Here is a 19,696-nt window from a genome sequence, read left to right as displayed (position 1 = left end):
GAAGACTAAATTCAGCTGGAAAATAAACCCTCATATATATGGTCAAGTGGCTTTCAACAAGGGTGCCAAGACTTTTTAATGGGGAAAGACAGATTCTTAAACTAATGGTGCTGGAAAAACCAGATATCCACATGCAAAAGAATAAACTTAGACAACCCTTACCTCACACCATATACAAAAACTAACTCAAAATGAATCCCAAAAAAAAAAAAAAAATCCTAAAACTTAGGATTTTAACCTAAGAGTTAAAACTATAAAAGTCTTAGGATAAAACACAGGGGAGAAGCTTCATGACATTGGAGTTGGCAGTGATTTCTTGGACACAGCACCAAGGGCATAGGCAACAAAAGAAAAAACAGACAAACTGGACTTCATCAAAATTAAGAACTTTTGTGCATCAGATGACACTATGAATGAGTAAAAAGTCAGCCCACATAATAGAGAACATATTTACACATCACCTCTCTTACAAGAGATTAGTTTCCAGAATATATAAAGAACCAAAACTCAACAACAATCCAATTCAAAAATGGGCAAAGGACTTGAACAGACATTTCTCCAAAGAAGATATATGAGTGGCCAATAAACACATAAGAAGATATTGAACATCACTAATCATTAGAGAAATGCAAATCAAAGCCACAAGATACCACTTCATACCCAGCAGGATGGCTATTATCAAAAAAAAAAAAAAAAAAAAATTGGCTGGGCAGGGTGGCTCACGCCTGTAATCCCAGCACTTTGGGAGGCTAAGGCAGGTGGATCATCTGAGGTCAGGAGTTCGAGACCAGCCTGGCCAACATGGTGAAATCCCATCTCAAGAAAGAAACAAAGAAAGGAAGAGAAAGAAAAGAAAAAACAGAAATCGAGTGTTGGCGAGGATGTGGAAATATTGGCACCTTTGTGCGTTGCTGGAGGGAATGTAAAATGGTGCATATCCTGTGGCAAACAGCAAGGTGGTTCCTCAAAAAAGTAAAGAGAATTACCATAGGACCCAGTAATTCCATTCCTGGGTATATGTCCAAAAGAATGGAAAGCAGGGACTCAGCTACGTGTACAATGCACTTCATAGCAGTATCATTCATGACAGCCAAAAGGTGGAAGCAAATAGTGTCCTTTGATGGAGGAATGGAGAAATAAAATGTGGTCTATCCATACAATGGGATATTATTCAGCCTCTAAAAGGAAAGAAATTCTGACACATGCTACAATGTGGGTAAACCTTGAGAACATCACGCTCAGTGAAATGAACTAGTCATAAAACACAAATACTGTACGATTCCACTCATAGAAGATTCCTAGAGTAGTTACATCCATGGAGACAGAAAGTAGAACAGGGGCTGCTGGGAGGGAGGATGGGGAATTATTACTGAATAGGAGGGCAGAGTTCTGTTTTGCAAGATGAAAGAGTTAGATGGGTTGTGGCAATGGTTGCACAACAACGTGAATGTACTTAAGGCCACTGAACTGTACATTTAAAAATGGTTGACATGGTACATTTTATGTTATGCCTATTTTACCACAAAAAGAAAAGGAAAAAGGAAAGAATCAGAGAATCAGCCAGAAGAAGGAAGGGAGAAGGCACAGCATATGCAAAGGCCCAGAGGCTGCAAGAGCTTGGGAAGTGTGAGGTGCTGCACAGCAGTCAGGGCCTCAGGACTGTGGCGAGGGCAGGGGAGGGGCAAGTAGCAAAGGTATCCAGTGACACAAGAGCCAACTGTGTTGCCAACTGCAGGTCAGTCATGGGTCAACTCTGAGAGACGTTGCCATGACTCTTGGAATGCCTGAGAAGATGGCCTGTGGCATGTGGCAGGTGCACAATACATGGATGACTAAATCTGTAATGTTTGTGGCTGGCCATCCAGTGCCCTAATCTGAAATAGGGGAACAGGCAGAGCAGAGCAGGCTGGTGACCCACACAAGGTCATCAACCACAGCTGGGTTGAAGGTGCTGAGAGGTTGTTATCAACATTACCCAGACAAGACGGTGGCCAGTGACCTCCCCAAGGCACACAGCAGCCCAGCAGCAAGGCCAGGCAGGGAGGGGTCCAGCCCACATCTCCATGGCCAGCCATCTGCCAGGGCCCCAGAGCCAAGCTGTCCCATGCCTTGCTGGGCTCATCTATAAAATGGGAACAGGGAAGCACTGATATGATGAGGTGGCAGAGGTGACAGCACTGGGACGTGCTTTGAGGACCCCTAGACCTGTGAGCAGGAGTCCTCCTCCTCCTCCTCCCATTCCAAGGTGCTCCAGGGACCCCGCAGGGCATGCTCACCTGAAATTCACCCTTAGTGAACTTGGCATCAGGCACACTCACGAGCTCCTCCTCACCCATGTCGGGGAAGCCCTGAGGGAGGACAGCTGCTGAGACAGAAGCCCCCTCCCAACGCCAGGAGCCCCTTGCTGGGGAGGACTGGGGGGCTGCCCAAGACTGATGGAAGGGGCTCTGGGACCACACCAGGCTATCTGTGCCCCTCACACCCTCCTGCAGGACCTGTGTGCCTGGGACCTGAGTGTCCACTCCCTTCTGGGCGTATCTCTAATCTCCCTGGAGAGGCCACACATACCTGGATGTGCCAGAAGGCCAGGACAGCCACCACCATCGCAGTCGTGGTACGGCCCTGGCCGCTGAGACAGCTGAACACGAAGCCAGTGCCTGGGTCCTTGGAGAGGGAGGCCCACAGGGTCTCCAGCAGCTGGTCAAAGTCCTGGGTGGGGAGAGCAAGGTCTGGGTCAGCGGGTGCCTCCTGGATGCGCAGACCCCAACGGGGCCCCCCGTCCACATGGCAGCCCCATCCACATGGCAGTCCCAGCCACTGTCCTCAGGCCAGAAACTCTCAGGCCCCCAAGCTTGCACACACAAACAAAACTCACCGGAGTGCATGAGACTATGTGCGTGTCAACGGCTGCACCTGTGCAGCTGTAACCACTCTCACACCAAGCACCCGAACAGGACGTGTGAGCCAACACAGTACGCACCTGGGGCTCAAGGTGCCCGCCCTCCACCACGCAGGACATGCACCTGTATGCCACCCCTGTGTACTGCGCCCCTGGGCTGCACATGGATCGCTGGCTCTGCCACCCACCTGAGCTGGACCCAACCCTGGTCCCACGATGAGGATGGAGGCCTGACCTCAGAGAAGCCTGGCAGCACACGGCCACTAGGGGGCAGCAGACCGCAGGCAGTGAGAGCCGCGGAGAGATGCGCCAGGAGGGGCTCAGGCAGGAAACGGACCCCATTGCCAGAAACACACAGCACACAGCGACCCACCTACAACACACGCACCACAACACACGCCAGACACACAACGCCACACAGGGATCCACGTCCCGTAAACACACTATAGAGACACCCACAGTCACAGACCTACAGATGCCACACACAAGCATTCCTAACGATCCCTCCACAAACCCTACCACACACACCACACCACTCTCCTAAAGATGGTTTTCCACACACAGCCCCCAACACAGACAAGGGAAACATCACAAACTCCATAAAAACACATGCACACACACAGCCACACTCCACACGCCACCCACACACTCCATACACAGTCCCCAACTGAGACACACACACCACGCACACCATGGACATGCTCACCCTCAACACACACACACACACCCCTTATAACAAATACACGCACACACCTGTAACAGAATACACACACACCCTGATAACACACACACCTATAACACATACACCCATAACACAATACACACACATACACCCTACAACACATAACACATGTACACACACCTTATAACACATACACACACGTAACAGAATACACACCCCGCTAACACACACACCTATCACACACACACACGTAACACAATACACACACACACCCTACAACACATAATAAACACATGTACACACACCTTATAACACATATGCACACATGTAACAGAATACACACCCCGCTAACACACACCTATCACACACACACGTGTAACACAATACACACACACACCCCCTACAACACATAATAAACACAGGTACACACACACACAAAGCTTGGAAGGGATGTGAATAAACCACTTGGACCAAATCGGAAAAACCCCAGGAGACCATCCCTGGGCCCCATAGGGAAGCCGGGGCCATTTCATTCTCCCAGAGCCCAGGCCAGAGGGGAGGCAGGGAGGCCTCCCGTCCTTCCCCAGAGGCCTCAGCCTGAGCATCACCCTCACCTCCTCTCGGGGAGCACCGAAGTCCGGCATGGGGATGCGGTGGTAGGTGAGGCCGGGGCAGGTCCTGCGGTGCTGGCTGAAGACCTCCTGCGTGGTGAGCCAGGTCTGGAACCTGTGGGTCGGGGGACCCTCCTTGCCCGGGGGAGGCTCACTTAGATGGGCCTTCAGCTGGGCCTCCAGGGTCTGGGGAAGAGCAGGAGGGAGCACACAGGCCACTGGGGCAGGCTGTAGTCTGGCCCTGGCTTCCAGTCCCATCCCTGACCTTCCAAGCCTCAGGGGTCACAACCACCCCCAAAGCCAGGCAGGTTACCAGAGCACTTTAGTGGGAATCCTGAGTTGGCCACTCCCTGACACTGCTCCTCCCGGGGCCTCAGATTTTCCATCTGTATACAGGAGCATGGGGCCTTCTGAAGACCCTCCCAGGCCACTCCCCAGAAGCCTCGGAGGAAGGGGTGCCTAGAGGGCAGGGGGCCTCACCTCCAGCTGGTCAGGAGTCACAGGGGGCCCAGGCCGCTGCAGGCTGTGGGTGTGCCCGTCACACTCCAACACGGCCTCCTCCCTCAGGCTCACCCAGACGACCTTCCGCAGCCTCCTCTTGGCGTCTGTCAGGTAGGCCAGGATGCTCCCCAGGGCCTGGGCACGGGAGGGCCGGCAGTGAGCCCTCAGCCCTCCCTCCTCAACCCCACTGGGGGACCCAGGCCCCTAGGAGAGGTCACCTTGGCGCTGGGCTGGGCTGTGCCGTAGATGGGCATGCGGGGCACCCGCCGGAAGTTGGCCACATCCATCTCTCTGACAGTGCTGAGTGCGTCCGGGGAGACCAGATCGTCCTCCCGCTGTGGGGAGAGCACTGAGCCTGGGACCCACAGCAGCCGACTGCAGCCGCAGGAAGGGTCAGGACCTGGCCCAAGGCAGGCAGCGGGTGGGGTGGAACCCGAGCTTCACAGTTTACAAAGCACTTGGAGCTTCCCCCCAGCCCTGGCAAGAAGAGCAATGGTGCTCACTCTCCAGACCAGGAAGCTGAGGCTCAAAGACAAGAAGCTGGAGGCAAAGATCCTAGAACCCTGCCCAGAGCTCTTGGGTTTGAGACTGAGGAGAAGGTACCAGAACAGCGGCCAAAGCTGCAAATACTTGCTGGGGCCTGAGCACGACCCCATTCTGCTCACAAGAGGATCCCAACACCCACAGCCTCTCTTGTTCACCCGCGAGTGCAATGCTTACCCCAACCCCACAGGAATCCAGTGTTCAGGGGCCAGGGCCAGTACACAGCCATGCCCACTTCCCCGACTGCCAGTCACACTCACCAGGGAGCCCTCGGCAATGAGGTCCCTCGGAGCCACAGGGCCTGCTGAGCTCAGTGTCACGGGCAGGCGGTACAGCTCAGGGTGGGCACACAGCCAGCGGCTGAAACTGAGGGCAAAGGCCAGCGGGTACTGCAGCCCGAGGCAGAGAGACGAGGAATTCAGGGGCACAGGGCCACCCTGAAATCTCCCTGCCCACACCATGGCAGGGGAAGCCCCAGGAGATAGCCAACATGGTCCGGGGCAGGGACAAGGGAGTGGCTGAGAGAAGACCTGGACATCTGGTGTCCTGGCTAAGGACAGAAACGAGGGCCCAGGGGAGAGAGGTGGGGCCTCCCTGTGCCCAGCTGCTCAGGGAGTACTCCTGAATCTGGGTCTCTCCTGGTTTCCCTTCCCTCCCCGGTTCCTTGCGGGGGGTCTCCCTCCACAGCAAGTCAGTCACTGCAGTGGGGAGGCTGGAAGAGGCCCAGGAGGAGGGGACATGGGTCTGCTCCTCCCGGGCCCCACCTGCTCATGAAGGTAGTAGTTAAACAGGATCAGGTAGAAGTACCGCTCCAGGCTCCGCAGCGCCCTCTGCCAGATGCTGTGTCGGCTGCCGCTTCCCTGAGAGGGAGGACAGGGTGTTAAGGAAGGGCCTGTCCCCATCTTGTCCCTGTCCCCATCCCTGCAAGGACAGGAGTTAAGCCTTGGAACTCTCCAGAAGACAGTCTTCCCCTCCCTTCATGACACAGTTCTGCCAGGCTGGAAGTTCTAAGTGTCTCACCCTATCCTAGTTGCTGTGGTTATCTGCGGTCCAGGGAGATATGTGGGTGACCACACCAGGCACTGTGGTTCTGGGTGCAGGGTTGGTCTCCCCAAGCAGGCTCTCAGCCCCGAGACAGGCAGGGGCTCCCTCACTTAGCTCCAGCGACCCCCAACAGGTCAGGGTTGTGCACCCTCTGTGTTGAGGAAGACAAGTGTGTGAACACCCTTCCCCGAGCCAGAGGCCCTCCCTTAAGAACTGGAACCTGGAGGGGCTCACGCCTGTAGTCCCAGCACTTTGGGAGGCTGAGGCAGCCAGATCGCTTCAGCCCAGGAGTTCAAAACAAGCTGGGCAACATGGCAAAACCCCATCTCTATAAAAAATGCAAAAATCAGTCAGGCATGGTGGCACATGCCTGTAGTCCCAGGCACTCATGAGGCTGAGGTGGGAGAATCGTTTGAACCTGGGAGGTTGAGTCACCAGTGAGCTATGATCTCACCGATGCACTCCAGCCCAGATGACAAAGCGAGACCCTGTCTCAAAAAAACAAATGAAAAAAAAAAAAAAGAAGAAGAACTGGAGTCTCTCCACAAGAAATACAAATACAAAGACCCTCACAGCAGTGCTCCGGGGAGCCATCCTAATTACTCCTAATTTACAGAGGGAAACGGAGATTCAGAGAAATGAGGTGACTTCCTGAAAGTCACACAGCTGACAGCAAACAGAGCTAGATTCCCCGTCTCCTGACTCCGGCCCAGCTTCCTCCGCATGGTGGGTTGTCTGAGAGAACCCCAAGGGCCCTCGATCTCCAGGTTCTCCTGCTGGGTCAATAAATACCCTTTGGAAGGCAAGTGAGATTCAGAGAGGCCCTAAGAAGGGCCATGCCCTTTGGTGAAATTTAATCCCATCTTTGGGAATCTCCACCAGGGGTCGGCAAACTTTTTCCACAAAGGGCCAGACGGTAAATACTCTAGACTTTCAGGCTTCAGGGTCCCTGCTGCAGCTACTGAACTCTCATCCTAGCATAAGAGCAGTCGTGGGCCAGTACAGAAGAGAACAGCAAGACTGTGTTCCAGTAACACATTTACAAAGACAGGCGGCAGGCTGGATTTGGTCTAAGAGCCGTAGTTTGCTGATGCCTAATCTAGACTAAGGGGAGAAAGAATCCTAAACACACAACAGCCTTCATTTTCATGAAGCTGCTCAACAAAGAAGTATTTACACTGATGGGGAACTGGAGCAACTCAATTGTCCAAGAAGAGGGGGACTGTTTAGTAAATCACAGCAGGGGTGACATTCCAGGGACTCTGGCAGGCTCTAAGTACTGTATGGGATTTTTTTTTGGTTTGGGCTTTTTTGTTTTGTTTTGTTTTGTTTTGTTTTTTGAGACAGGGTCTTGCTCTGTTGCTCAGCCTAGAGTGCAGTGGCGCGATCATAGCCCACTGCACCTCGATCTCCTGGGCTCACGGGATCCTCCTGCCTCAGCCTCCGTGATAGCTGGTACTACTGGGCAAACATCAGCTCCCAGGTAGTTGGTACTATGGGTGCCACCACACCCAGCTAATTACTGTATTTTTTGTGGAGACAGTATTTCACCATGTTGGCCAGTCTGGTCTCGAACTCCTGACTTCAAGTGATCCATCTGCCTCAGCCTCCCAAAGTGCTGGGATTACAGGTGTGAGCCACTGTCCTTGGCCTTTAAAAAATATTTTTAAAAAGAAAAAGATCCAGTGTTTTTGGGAGGCCAAGGCGGGAGGATTGCTTGAGGCCAGGAGTTGAAGACCAGCCTGGGCAACATAGCAAGACCCCATCTCTAAAAATGTAAGGTGTGGTGACATGCACCTGTAGTACCAGGTACTCAGAAGGTTGAGGTAGAGCAATCCCTTGAGCCTAGGAGTTTGAGGTTGCAGTGAGCTATGACTGCACCACTGTGCTCCAGCCTGGGCAACACAGTGAGACCCTATTGAAGGAGAAAGCAGACCCTATTGAAGGAGGAGGAGAAAAAAGAAGAAGAAAGGAGAAGAAGGAGGAGGAGAAGAAGGGAGGGAGGAGAGAGGGAGGAGGGAGAAGAGAAGGAGGAGGAGGGGGAGAAAAAAAAGGAGAAGTAAGGGTAAGGAGGAGGAGGAAGAAAAGGCAAGGAAGAGGGAGGGAGGAGGAAGAGGAGAAGAAGGAGGAGGAGAAGAAGGGAGGGAGGAGAGAGGGAGGAGGGAGAAGAGAAGGAGGAGGAGGGGGAGAAAAAAAAGGAGAAGTAAGGGTAAGGAGGAGGAGGAAGAAAAGGCAAGGAAGAGGGAGGGAGGAGGAAGAGGAGAAGAAGGAGGAGGAGGAGGAAAAGGAGGAGAAAGAGGGAGAAGGAGAAAGAGGAAGAAGGAGAAGGAAGGAGGAAGGAAGAGAAGGAAGGAGGAAGAGGAGGAGGAAGGAGGAAGAGGAGGAGGAAGGAGGAAGAGGAGGAGGAAGGAGGAAGAGGAGGAGGAAGGAGGAGGGAGAAGGAAGAGGGGGAGAAGGAAGGAGGAAGAGGAGGGGGGAGAAGGGGAAGGAGGAGGAGGGGGAGGAGGAGGAGGAGGAAGAGGAGGAAGAAGGAGGAGGAGGAAGAGAAGAAGAAACAAGAAAGCAGCAGCAGCAGCCACCTCTGTGGCTTTTAGATTCTTTCCATGCGCTGTATGATACAAACACTATTAAGCCCACCTCCTTTCGCTAGGGCATGGGTACAGGGTCTGCTGAGACATCCTAGAGCCATAAGTCTTTCAGAAGCAGCCAGCTGGACCAAACCCCAGTCTTCCCAAAGAAACACCAGGAGTTTTACTAGTGGGAGGCCATGAGTGGCCTGGGGAGTATCTGAGTCCAGGGGCCCCTGCAGCCCTGGCCAGCAGCCCCTTCCTCCGTCCTGTTTATTCTGCAGCTGAAGGGACCTGGTCACGGAAAGTAAACTTCCCCTCTTCCTTGTCCTTCCTGCGGGCCCAGCCGCCCTATCTCCCCTTCCTCTGAAAACTGCTCTTCTCATGGGAGATGCAGCAGCCAGAAAAAGTCAGTCTGAAAGAAGCCAGTCAACATGCCTAATGAAATCAGGCCGCGGGACTCACAGGGAAGCAGGGTGCTCGCACATCCTTCCATGCCTCACCTGGGCTGGGCTCTCCGGTCGGATACCTTCTAACTTCTTCTGGTTTTCCAAGACCACTTCTTTCAGGTCATGCAACTCGGCACAGGCAGTGATGGCTCTGTCCACCTGGTGCCAGGGACCAGGGCGAGGAAGAGGGAGGTGGGGGGGGCAGTGGGGAGCAGGGTCAAGGCAGAATGGCAGGAGAAAAGAGAAAAGAGAGGGAAAGAAAAAGATTGGCAGAGAGGTGGGGGAGGGTATCAGGGAGGAAGAGAGCCCCGACCAGTGAGAGGAGTGACCGTCCCCTCCACCACCTCTGCCCCAGCCCCTTGCCGTCCCTAGCTCACCTCCTCCACCATCCTCCTTCCCTGGGACACCATGCGGAGAAAGCTCTGGATCAGCTGGAACTGCTCCATGGGCAGGGGCTTGGCCTGTGTGGGGGCAGCCCTGTCGAGGCAGGGGTCAGTACATTAGCAGGGCTCTTCCAAAGGTCTCACACAGCCACCTGCCTGCTGTCTCCGCTCATATGGCCGCTGGGGGACACCAGACTACAAGTTCCTTCTGAATCACGTTGTGGGAAGCAGGGGACAGTTCCCCAACTAGGGAAACTGAGGCCCAGAAAGGTCAGGTGACTTTCTCCAGCTCTCCCAGCAAGTCTTACGGCAAACCAGGAAATGAACCCCAGATGCCAAATGTCCAGCTCTGGCTCTGGGCTCCTAGACATGTCCCCACATTGTGGGGCAGCCTGTCCCCTCCTCAGCCCCACAGCCCTTCAGGACGCTGGGCCCTGGGCCACTCACTCTGGCTGGGAGGTGATCCCACTGCGGTGAAGCAGGATGAGGGTGCCCAGCACCATGCCCAGGTTGGTCCTGCCCACGCCCATCTGGCAGCTGAAGACGAGGGCTGGGGGAGGCCCGTGGGCATCGCAGAGCTGCAGCAGGCTGGGGGTCTCCTAAGAAAGACCATGAGGATCAGGCCCCAGTGAGGCCAGGAAGTCCTGGGCTGAGGCCTGAGCAGCGGAAAGCATGCCATCAGCCCACCCTGCCCCACCGTCTGCAACAAAGTGGGCTCCAGTAGGTGTCCCGGCTTCATCTGCCAAAGCCACAGCCTCATCAGCTCCGCCTGCTCCCTCCCCAGGCCTTGGAGGAGCTCAAAGAACTGGAAGTGAGAGCAACTCCGAGGGCATCAGGCCAGTATTAACACCTCCTGCGAGATGCCAGTGGAATAAGATAACGTCCTGAAGGGGGCTGGACAGAAACTCTGCCAGGACTCAGGAAATGTCAGTTGAAGAGTCTATAGGGCAAGAGTTGTTAGCTCCGCTAAAGAAATGAGGAACTGAGATCTAGAGTGGTGAGGCGATTAGTCTGGGGCCACACAGCAAGTTGGCAGCCCAGCCACGGCAGGAAGCTAGGCCAGTGGTCAGTGATGGGCTCTGTCATAAGAGACTGCACAAGCACACACCTATACACAGGTACACACACACAGACACACACAGACAGGAACACACAGATACAGACACTTAGATATGTACACACACTCCCCAGAGACACACACCAAGGCACTGACACACACAGACATATACACGGAGACAGACACCACCATACGTCCACCCTGATGTGCTCACACACACACCACAGAACGAGGGCACCTCCGTGGGGACGACTCTCAAGACTCCTCCCCCGTGCCCGCCCCACTTACCCGGAGAACACTGACAAAGGCGTCCAACTGGGCCTCCAGGGGACTCCCTTGCTCGGGCAGAGGCAGGCGGTGGTACCTGCCAGGTGAGGGAGAGCGGCCCATGGGGCAGGCACCCACTCTGGGAATCCCCCTCACTCCCTATTCCCAGGCACTGTTTGGAAACGGGCCCCACCGTGGGAGACATGGGTGGGGGGCACTCGGCCCAACCTGCAGATGGTGAAACTGAGGCTGCAGCTGGGGAGCAGGACCTGCAGCACCCATGGCCGGCACGTGGGGCCAGGGCTGAGGGCGGCCCCGTGGTACCTGTAGGTGGGCTGCAGGAAGAGGGGTCGCTTGTACACCTCCTCTGTCACATGCACGTCGTCCTCACCACGGATGGCCACAGCGTGGGGCTCCCCCTGCAGGTCCTCAATGTTGTGGTACACATGGTATGTGTTCTCACTCAGCTGGGCAAAGTCGTGGATCTAGAGGGAGGTGTGGGGGTCAGAGAGCCATGCCTGAACTTCAGGTCCCTCCCTGAGTGTCCTGGCTGAGAGCTCTGGAGTGACCAGGCCATGCAGAGGCCACAGGCAGGCTTCTGCTCGCGCCCCCCACCCCGAGGGAACTACATGGCCAGAGGTGCTCTCTATGCCCTTCCTGGGAGTTCTGAAGGCATCGGGGTGCCCACACAGTGGCCAGGCAGGAGGGCTCTGCCCAGTGGGTGCAGGAATTCACAAAGCCACCAGTGCCAGGATGGGGGAGGTGTGGTCAGCTGAGAGCTGGAGCTGAGGGGAGCAGAGCACACAGGAGGCCTGGAGGGGATGGGAGAGGGAGAGAGCTGGGTGCCGGCACAGCCTTGGTTCCTGCCATGAAATTTCTGGGGGCACCGGGACCCCACACTCTATTTACACACCTTCGCAGTGTGTCAGCTGTCTCAGAGGCCTCCACAATTACGGAAAACCAGGAGGACAGAGGATCTTGAAACAGGCCCACAGACCCACCGAGGGAACTGACTCAGAGCCTCGGGGCTCTCAAAGAGTTGAACTGCAGCCTTGGTCCTTCTGGTCTAGTGCTCTTTTCACTCGCCCAGAACCCCCACCCCTTTTTTTTTTTCAGATAGTTTCACTCTACAGCCCAGGTTGGAGTGTAGTAGTGTGATCTCAGAGCTCACTGCAACCTCCACCTACCGGGTTCAAGCAATTCTCCTGCCTCAGCCTCCCGAGTAGTTGGGATTACAGGCATGAGCCACCACGCCCAGCTAATTTTTTGTATTTTTAGTAGAGACGGGGTTTCACCATGTTGGTCAGGCTGGTCTTGAACTCCTGACCTCAGGTGATCTGCCCTTCTTGGCCTCCCAAAGTGCTGGAATTACAGGCATGAGCCAATGCACCCGGCCCACCAGAACCCTTTCTAAATAAAGACGTTGAGCATCAAGGAGAAAAGCAGGGTGGGAAAGGGGCAGAGGCAGAGAGCTAGAATAGGAAGTCCTTCCTCTGGCTGCCTGTAAGCCAGCCTTGCAGCCAGCCACTCACCCAAGCAGGGCACAACAGTGGGGGAACATGGGCCAGTAAGAGCAGGTGGCCTGGCCCCAGAAAGAGCATCTGCAAAGCTGGGCTGTGGGCTGGGGTCTCCCACACACCGCACTGGTCCTCACCTCTTTCCGGATGGCCAGCTCCAGGCTCTCTACCCGGACCCCAGGTCCAAGGCCCTGGAGATTCTCATGAAGGTTCTGCTTGTCTCGAGGTGTGTAGGACACGAAGTCCTCATCTGCACGCAGGAACAGCACAGGTTCCTCCCGCAAACAGAAGATGACACACTCCTGCCAGGAGCCCGACGGGGGAGGAAGCCATCACCATGATCCCGCACAGACAACCGCACAGACACCCACACCACTGCCCCACCACAGGGCCTCTGCCCAAGCTGTTCCTTCCTCTTTAAGGGCCCTGCACCCCAAGCCATCCCTACAACCTGAATTCTACCCAAGAAGCAAAGCTCAGTCCAAATGCCACCTCATCATGACCCTCCCGGTCAGCAGTGACCCCTCCCTCCTGTCAGGGCCAAGAGTCCTTCATCTGAATCTCCTGGCATTAATTCCTGCTTTGTATTATCAATGAGTGCATCTTTTCCCCCTTGATGGACCACAAGTTCCTTGTAAGCAAAATCATGCCCTGGTCATTTACATGTACCCATAATTCCTAGCATGATGTCCTGGATAAATCAGGTGCTTGATGAATATCAGCTGAAGAAAAGAATGCCCCATGACCATGCAATCATTCATTCACTGAGCAGCATACAGGCAGGGGGAAATGTGTGGGCAGACGGTCCCCTTGAGGAACTTATCATCAAGATGGGAAGATGGGACCTGTGCACAGCCCACACCCCCAACCCATTCTGTCTCACTCAAAGCCTTTCCACCTTAACCCCAGGGTCAATTCAGATGCAGCTGCACCCAAGAAACCTACAATCGAAGCAGAGCCTCAGCCTGTGTCCTAGGGACACGCAAAACCCTGCCTTGACATCCGGCAGGTAAGAACAGTCCTTGAAAGCAGGCACTTGGGAGTTCAGCTGCCCGGGTTTGAGTCTTGGGGTACCACTCATGAGCTGTGTGACCTGGAGCAAGTCACTGAGCCTCTCTGGGCCTGTTTCCTCCTCTGCAAAATGGGAGACAAACTGCCACTCCATCACAGGACTAACGTCAGGACGTAAGTGTTAGCGGTGATCACCTTTCAGCAAGCTGTCAAATTATGAGCTGGCTCCTCCTGTCACCTGGTCATGCCCCCTACTTCCCCCGAAACTCCCAAGTAGGGTCTATGAAGGCTTCTGACCTTGTGCCCCGCCATCCACTCAGGACATGCAATCAATATCTACCAGAATTTCCCAACCAGACCAACCGCAGTGACCGTCCTGGCAGGCAGGGCCTGGTCCAGGCCACCACCCTACCTCCCCAGCATGCAGCAGGCCCCTCCAGTGCCTCTAAAGCTGCCCCTCTGAGGTGGGGCCTGGCTTCTGCCTGGGAAGTGACATGCTTACCCTATGTCCGTCCTTCTGGAGTTTCTGGAGGACCCGCCTGAACCCTGAGAGGCTGGGCTGTCCCATGCCGAACACAGCGAGTCCACCCTGCACCTGCCGGAAGTTGGGGGCCCCACAGCTTCCCACGGTGCCCAGCATGTCCATCTTCTCAGTGACATCTCGCACCAGAAAGTAGCGACCCTGGCAGGGGAGAGCCACAGGAAGGTCACTCAGATGGCTCAGGGGTATTTTCTGCAGATGGAGCTCTGTTCTGGGCTCCAGGGGACAGGGAGGGGGGAAATAGGGGCAAGTTGATCCTGCCCTCAAGTTGCCTGCAGTTCATGGAAAACATAGACACAACATATAACTCTCTGTGATCTGGGGAAGAGTGTCATAAAGTGCAGGAAAAGGAAAGACAACTCCTCCAGAGGGGACATCAGAGAGGGCTTCCTTCATGTGGGAGGTGACGTCTGAGCCAGGCCTGGAGGAAAGAGCAGGGAGACGCTCTCCAGGGGCAAAGCTGGCTCTAGGGTAGGAGGTCCCCTGAAAGGGGCTTTTGTAGGAAGGCAGAGCTGGGAAACCAGGAATCAACCAGAGGACCACAGTGTTAGCTCCATCCTAGGGCCCTGCCAGTTCTGAAGATGGGCAGAGAGATGGGGAAAGTGGGGGAGAGCCAGAGGGAGGTGAGGGAGGGAACTCATGAGAGATAGGGGTGGGAGGTGGCGGGTGGGCTGGCATGGTAACGCCTGAGCTCACCTGCACCAGGTAGTGCTCAGGGGTGGCGTCCGAGAGCCGGCCCAGCGTGTAATGAGACTTGAGCAGCTCGTCATGGATCTGGAACTCCTCCTTGCAGTTGTACCTGTAGGGGGCAGAATGGAAACTAAGTTAAGGAACCTCCATGGTCAAGGCCAGCTCCACCCTCACAGAGCCCACGGCAGGGAAACCTCTGTGGCTACGATTTGTGGCAGAGACTGCCTACTGTCCCTCAACATCCACTCTTCCCTTCTTCCTCAACAAGAGAGCCCCAGGGCTGTGACTGGGGACTGAGCCACCTAGCTGAAGACTACATTTCCCAGCCTCCCTTGCAACTCATTGTGGTCACATGATTGAGTTCTGGCCAACGAGATGTGAGGAAAAGTGTGCAAATTCCAAGCCATTCCCAAAAAGAAGAGGTGCCTTCTATTTTGTCTTCTCCCCTTCTTCCTGGCTAAAATCCAGAAGTGATGGCAGAGGTAGAACATCTTAGATCATAAGAGAAAGCCACATGTTGAGGATGTTGGAGCAATGAGGGAGAAGGGGCCTGGATGATCACGGAGCAGCCATCCCAGCCTGGACATCCTCCTGGACTTGCATGTAACAGATGAGCTTCTGTCCTGAGGAAGGCATCCTATCTGGGTTACTTTGACAGCGGCCTAGCCTGTACCCGGAAGAAGACAACATAACTGGATGGTCCCTCCATCAGATTGTGTCGGAGGGACAATCCCTACACTGCTAACTCCACACACAGCGAGGTGGTTTAGAATGCAGGATTGGGGCGTGAAGCCCAACTCCACCCACCACTTGGTAACTCTATAGCTTTGGACAAGGAGCTCAGTTTCCAGGAATTCCTACTCCCAAGACTGTCCTGAGAATTAAATGTGCTAATGATTGTAAGTGCTTAGCCCAGTGCCTGGGGGCACAGAAAGCTTTTATTAATATAATTGTAGTTCTACTTCCACACAGGGCTATTTCAAACAAAACCCACAGATAAAAATCAAGATTTCTGCAGATGCTAAACCAGGCAAAAGTCCCAACCACTCAAGCAAGATTTACTGTGCCCTCAAGACACAACAGCTCCCTTGCTGATGATAACAATGAATATGACACGGCCTCCCAGAGTTCATGATCTGATGTTAGGTCCTCTTGACAAAAGAAGTGCCTTTTGGAAAGGCAGGAGGTGGAATGGGTGGGGCAGAGGAGCACTAGAAGAGGCCTGGGTTCCCACTCCAGCTCTGCCTCCTTGTACCACGTGACCCATGGGGAGCAAGTCTCTCTACCTCCCTGAAACCCAGTTTTCACATCTGAGCTAAAATGCATTACATCAGGGGTTGCCATTCCTTTTCTGGAAAGGGCCACACAGTAAATACTTGAAGATTTGTGGGCCATACAGTGCCTGTTGCAACTACTCAATTCTGCCATTGAGGTCCTAAGCATCCACAAATACTGTGTAAGTGAAAGGAAGTGTCAACATTCCAATAAAACTTCATTTGAAAAAAACGGGCCACACTGGGCCTGCAGGATGTAGTTTGCTGACCCCTCTATTGGATGATCTCTAGAGGTCCCTTCCACTTCAGACATTCTACACCTCCAAAAAGGGCTGCATTCATGGCTGGCTCCAGGCCCTAAGCACAGCGCCGTGTACAGGATTTTTACGGCTGGTCAGCAACTGTTCTGAGACACACCGCTTGGTTAAATATTCTGAATGCCATCTCTGCTTATGTTAATAAGGAAACTGAAGCCCAGAGAGGGAAAGGGACTTTGCAAGGGCACAGCCAGGCCTGGGGCACGAGTCTCCATGCTACCTTCAGGCCCCAAACCACCTTTGTCATCTGTCAGTACAGAGACTACATATCAAGTCTCTTTTATATGACATTCCTTTTCCTCTCCTTATCAGGAGGCCAAGAATTGATTATGATGACAGTTTTCCTGGCAGGCCCCAGAGCTGGCAGGCAGGGTTTATCATTCCCACCCTCAGGTTTCCTTACACAGAAGGTCCCATCTGCTAAGTCTCTGCCAAACTTTGATGTGCGGAACACATTTAATTCCTAGCTAGTCATCTCCTGCTTCCTGCTTCCTGGAAGACCCAGAGGAGGGAAGCACAGTGGGCAGAGGTGTGGAAAGTACGAGGCTTCCCAACGCACCAGGAGATGGATCCAATGTCCCCTTCATCTTCCTGTCCTCCCCAGCACAGCTGTCCAGCACCCACCCCTTCCTCCAAGCCCCACAGGGCAGACAGGGTTTCAGGGCCCACCTCATGACCTTCTTCCTCTGGACGCACGCAGTATGTCCAGATCTCAGAACACCAGAACACGCTGCCAGAACAAGCCCTGATGGGCATCATTAGGATAGCCGACTAGCAGCTTCCAGCTCCTTCAGCCCAAGGCCCTTCAACAGCCTGGTGTTAGCCTCAGTTTTGAGCTGTGATTATTGTTGGTGAAAAAGAAATCTCAATTTCATCCATCAATTACATAAACTTCTTTTGAAAATGTTAAGCCAAAAATTATTTTCAAAGGGGGGGTCCCCCAGCCACGCCTCCTCCTCCGCATTCCCTCACACTGTGGATGTGGTGAGTAGCATGGGCTCAGAGACCCATAACAGAGACCCAGTTCTGCCAGGTGCATGCAGTGTGACTCCTGATGAACTGCTTCATCTCCCTGGGCCTCAGTGTCATCATCTGTGAACCTGAATCCAGCCTGCACATGTTAAGTGCTGTATGCCACTGTACTCCCAGGTAAGTCCCCCTGCCCACCATGTCTCCCAGGGACATGGGCACACTCCCCCTGCCACTCACGTGATCACGACAGGGGCCACCTTGTTGGGGATGATGGACTTGGCCTTGCTGTTATGCAAGCTAGTGGTCTGGAAGGAGTGGACACTGAGGGAGTGCCGACCGTCCATCGTGCTGCTGCCCTGGAGGCCCTCAAAGGGGGTGCCTGCCGAGACAGTCTGCTGGGCTGTGCTGGCCGTTGTACCCATAGTCTGCTGGCAGCCTCAGGACCCCAGACCTGTGGAATAAGAGGGTATGCAGTGAAGGAGGGGACGGGAAAAGCCACAGCAGGAGACCTGAGCCACCTCTCGCCCTCCATCATACAGAGGGAGGCAGTTCACTCTGCAGCTGGAGACAGAGGGAGGCTTGCCACCTACACCCTGGGGCCCAGAAGATCACATGCTCACAGAGTGCCTGCTCCATGCCCGGCCCTTTAGCGATGCTTTGGGGGAGTCATGGACGTAGAGACACATAAAGATGCAGTCCCCAACCCCTTTAGTTTGCACTCCTCTGGTGAAAATGAGACAGAAAGAGGTGAATCATCCACAGCAGGCCAGGGCCTAGAGTTCAAAGTGACTGTTTCAGGTGGTATAGACAAAGGCCAGACCTTCCAGGCTAGGAGAAGCAGGAAATGTCACCAAGAGAGGAGAACCAGGGGCAGATAGATGCAAAGAGGGAAGTCAGAATTGGATTTGAAGGCTTTGGATGGGAATGGATACAGGAGGACATACAGCCACGAATGTCATAAAATAAGGCCAGGGAAGTCCAGATTAGGTGAGCTCTCAGCAGATCAAGTGTTCAAAGAAAATACCAGGCCCTAAACTCAACATCAACATCAATATCTGAATTGGTGGCCGGGAGTGATGGCTCATGCCTATAATCCCAGCACTTTGGGAGGCCGAGGCAGGCAGACCACTTGAGGCCAGGAGTTTGAGACCAGGCTGGCCAACATGGTGAAACCCCATCTCTAATTTAAAAAAAAAAATACAAAATTAGCCAGGCATGGTGGCACACACCTATAATCCCAGCTACTCAGGAGGCTGAGGCACGAGAGTCACTTGAACCCTGGAAGTAAAGGTTGCAGTGAACAGAGATCCAGCCACTTCACTCCAGCCTAAGTGACAGAGTGAGACCCTATCTCAAAAAAAATAAAAACAAAAATTAAAAAAATCTGAATCAACATCAATATCCTCAACAGGCACAGCTCCCACCCCACTTGAAGAACGCCGGGGACCCTCGGGGATTCGGCAATCCTCCTGCAAGTCTCCTTCCTAAGGAAATACTTGAGGATGTGTGCACAAAGTGGGTACCAGGATGTTTTGTTGACTGGGGTGTTGTTTATAATCACACAACACTGGAAACAACCTGCAGCCCGCAGCAGAGGATTTGCTGAATAAATAATGAGACATCTATAGGGTAGAATGTTAAACAGCCATTAAAAAAATCATATTGGCTGACACGGAAAGACATCTAGGACACAGCAGGTTGCATAGCAAGTGCGGGCACAGCCCCACCTTAACTCATGAAAGGGCGTCAGGATGAGTCCGAGGGACAGACACCGGGATGCTAGCACGAGTTATCTGCAAGTGATGAGACTATGGACGATTTTTATTTTCTCCTTTTTGCTTATCTGTATTTTCTAATTTTTCTCCTCCAAACATTGGGTAATATGGTTAAAACCTATTTAAAGAATAAAGGAATGGCTAGGAAAGATGGCTAGGACATCTTTTAAGGGCTGGTCAAGGGATGGGGGAGTAGTGGCTCAGGAGTCCAAGAGCCAGAGCTGCAGAGGAGGGAGGGGGCTGGGAATTCCACAGGGACAGAGGGCGACAGAGAGGCGGGACAGAGGCTCAGGGAACTTTCTGGGAGCTCAGTGGCCACGGGCACTACATAGTACTGATGGTCCAGGATTGGGGATCAGGGCAAGCTGCCCTGCCAGTCCGCCACCCCTTGACTCTGCAGAAACACGAGGACAATAAGCATCCCTAGAGCACAGCAACCTCCCCAGCTGCCCTCATCAGGCACAAGCTGCTCCACATCAATAGGGACTGTCTGCTGCCAACCATCCACACTCCCCCCGGGCCTCCCATAAGCAGCAGCATCACCTCAAGAAGTGGAAGGTAGGGTCATGGGGCCAGCATGAAGCTGGGGTCAGGTC

The 19,696-nt window shown here is 53.9% G+C and overlaps 1 protein-coding gene across 1 annotated transcript in view; it reads right to left on the bottom strand.

The window, feature by feature from the left end:
- Positions 1 to 17,779, bottom strand: part of PALD1 (phosphatase domain containing, paladin 1) — a 43,112-nt gene extending 25,333 nt beyond the window's left edge. The window contains exons 1-16 of the mRNA XM_011991066.1: positions 17,563 to 17,779; positions 14,769 to 14,871; positions 14,034 to 14,213; positions 12,658 to 12,822; positions 11,328 to 11,488; positions 11,025 to 11,100; positions 10,127 to 10,278; positions 9,674 to 9,773; positions 9,351 to 9,455; positions 6,001 to 6,096; positions 5,497 to 5,625; positions 4,912 to 5,028; positions 4,673 to 4,828; positions 4,196 to 4,378; positions 2,569 to 2,709; positions 2,277 to 2,348 (exon numbers count right to left, since the gene is read on the bottom strand). Coding sequence (XP_011846456.1) covers positions 2,277 to 2,348; positions 2,569 to 2,709; positions 4,196 to 4,378; positions 4,673 to 4,828; positions 4,912 to 5,028; positions 5,497 to 5,625; positions 6,001 to 6,096; positions 9,351 to 9,455; positions 9,674 to 9,773; positions 10,127 to 10,278; positions 11,025 to 11,100; positions 11,328 to 11,488; positions 12,658 to 12,822; positions 14,034 to 14,213; positions 14,769 to 14,871; positions 17,563 to 17,747 — 2,121 coding nt within the window. The 5' untranslated portion in view covers positions 17,748 to 17,779. The remainder of the gene's footprint in view (positions 1 to 2,276; positions 2,349 to 2,568; positions 2,710 to 4,195; positions 4,379 to 4,672; positions 4,829 to 4,911; positions 5,029 to 5,496; positions 5,626 to 6,000; positions 6,097 to 9,350; positions 9,456 to 9,673; positions 9,774 to 10,126; positions 10,279 to 11,024; positions 11,101 to 11,327; positions 11,489 to 12,657; positions 12,823 to 14,033; positions 14,214 to 14,768; positions 14,872 to 17,562) is intronic.
- Positions 17,780 to 19,696: the final 1,917 nt, after the last annotated feature.

Source organism: Mandrillus leucophaeus, unplaced genomic scaffold, assembly GCF_000951045.1.
Source record: "Mandrillus leucophaeus isolate KB7577 unplaced genomic scaffold, Mleu.le_1.0 Scaffold39, whole genome shotgun sequence".
NCBI lineage: Eukaryota > Metazoa > Chordata > Mammalia > Primates > Cercopithecidae > Mandrillus > Mandrillus leucophaeus.
The sequence above is the reverse complement of the archived record's forward strand: the minus strand, read 5'-3'. Positions and strand labels throughout refer to the sequence as shown.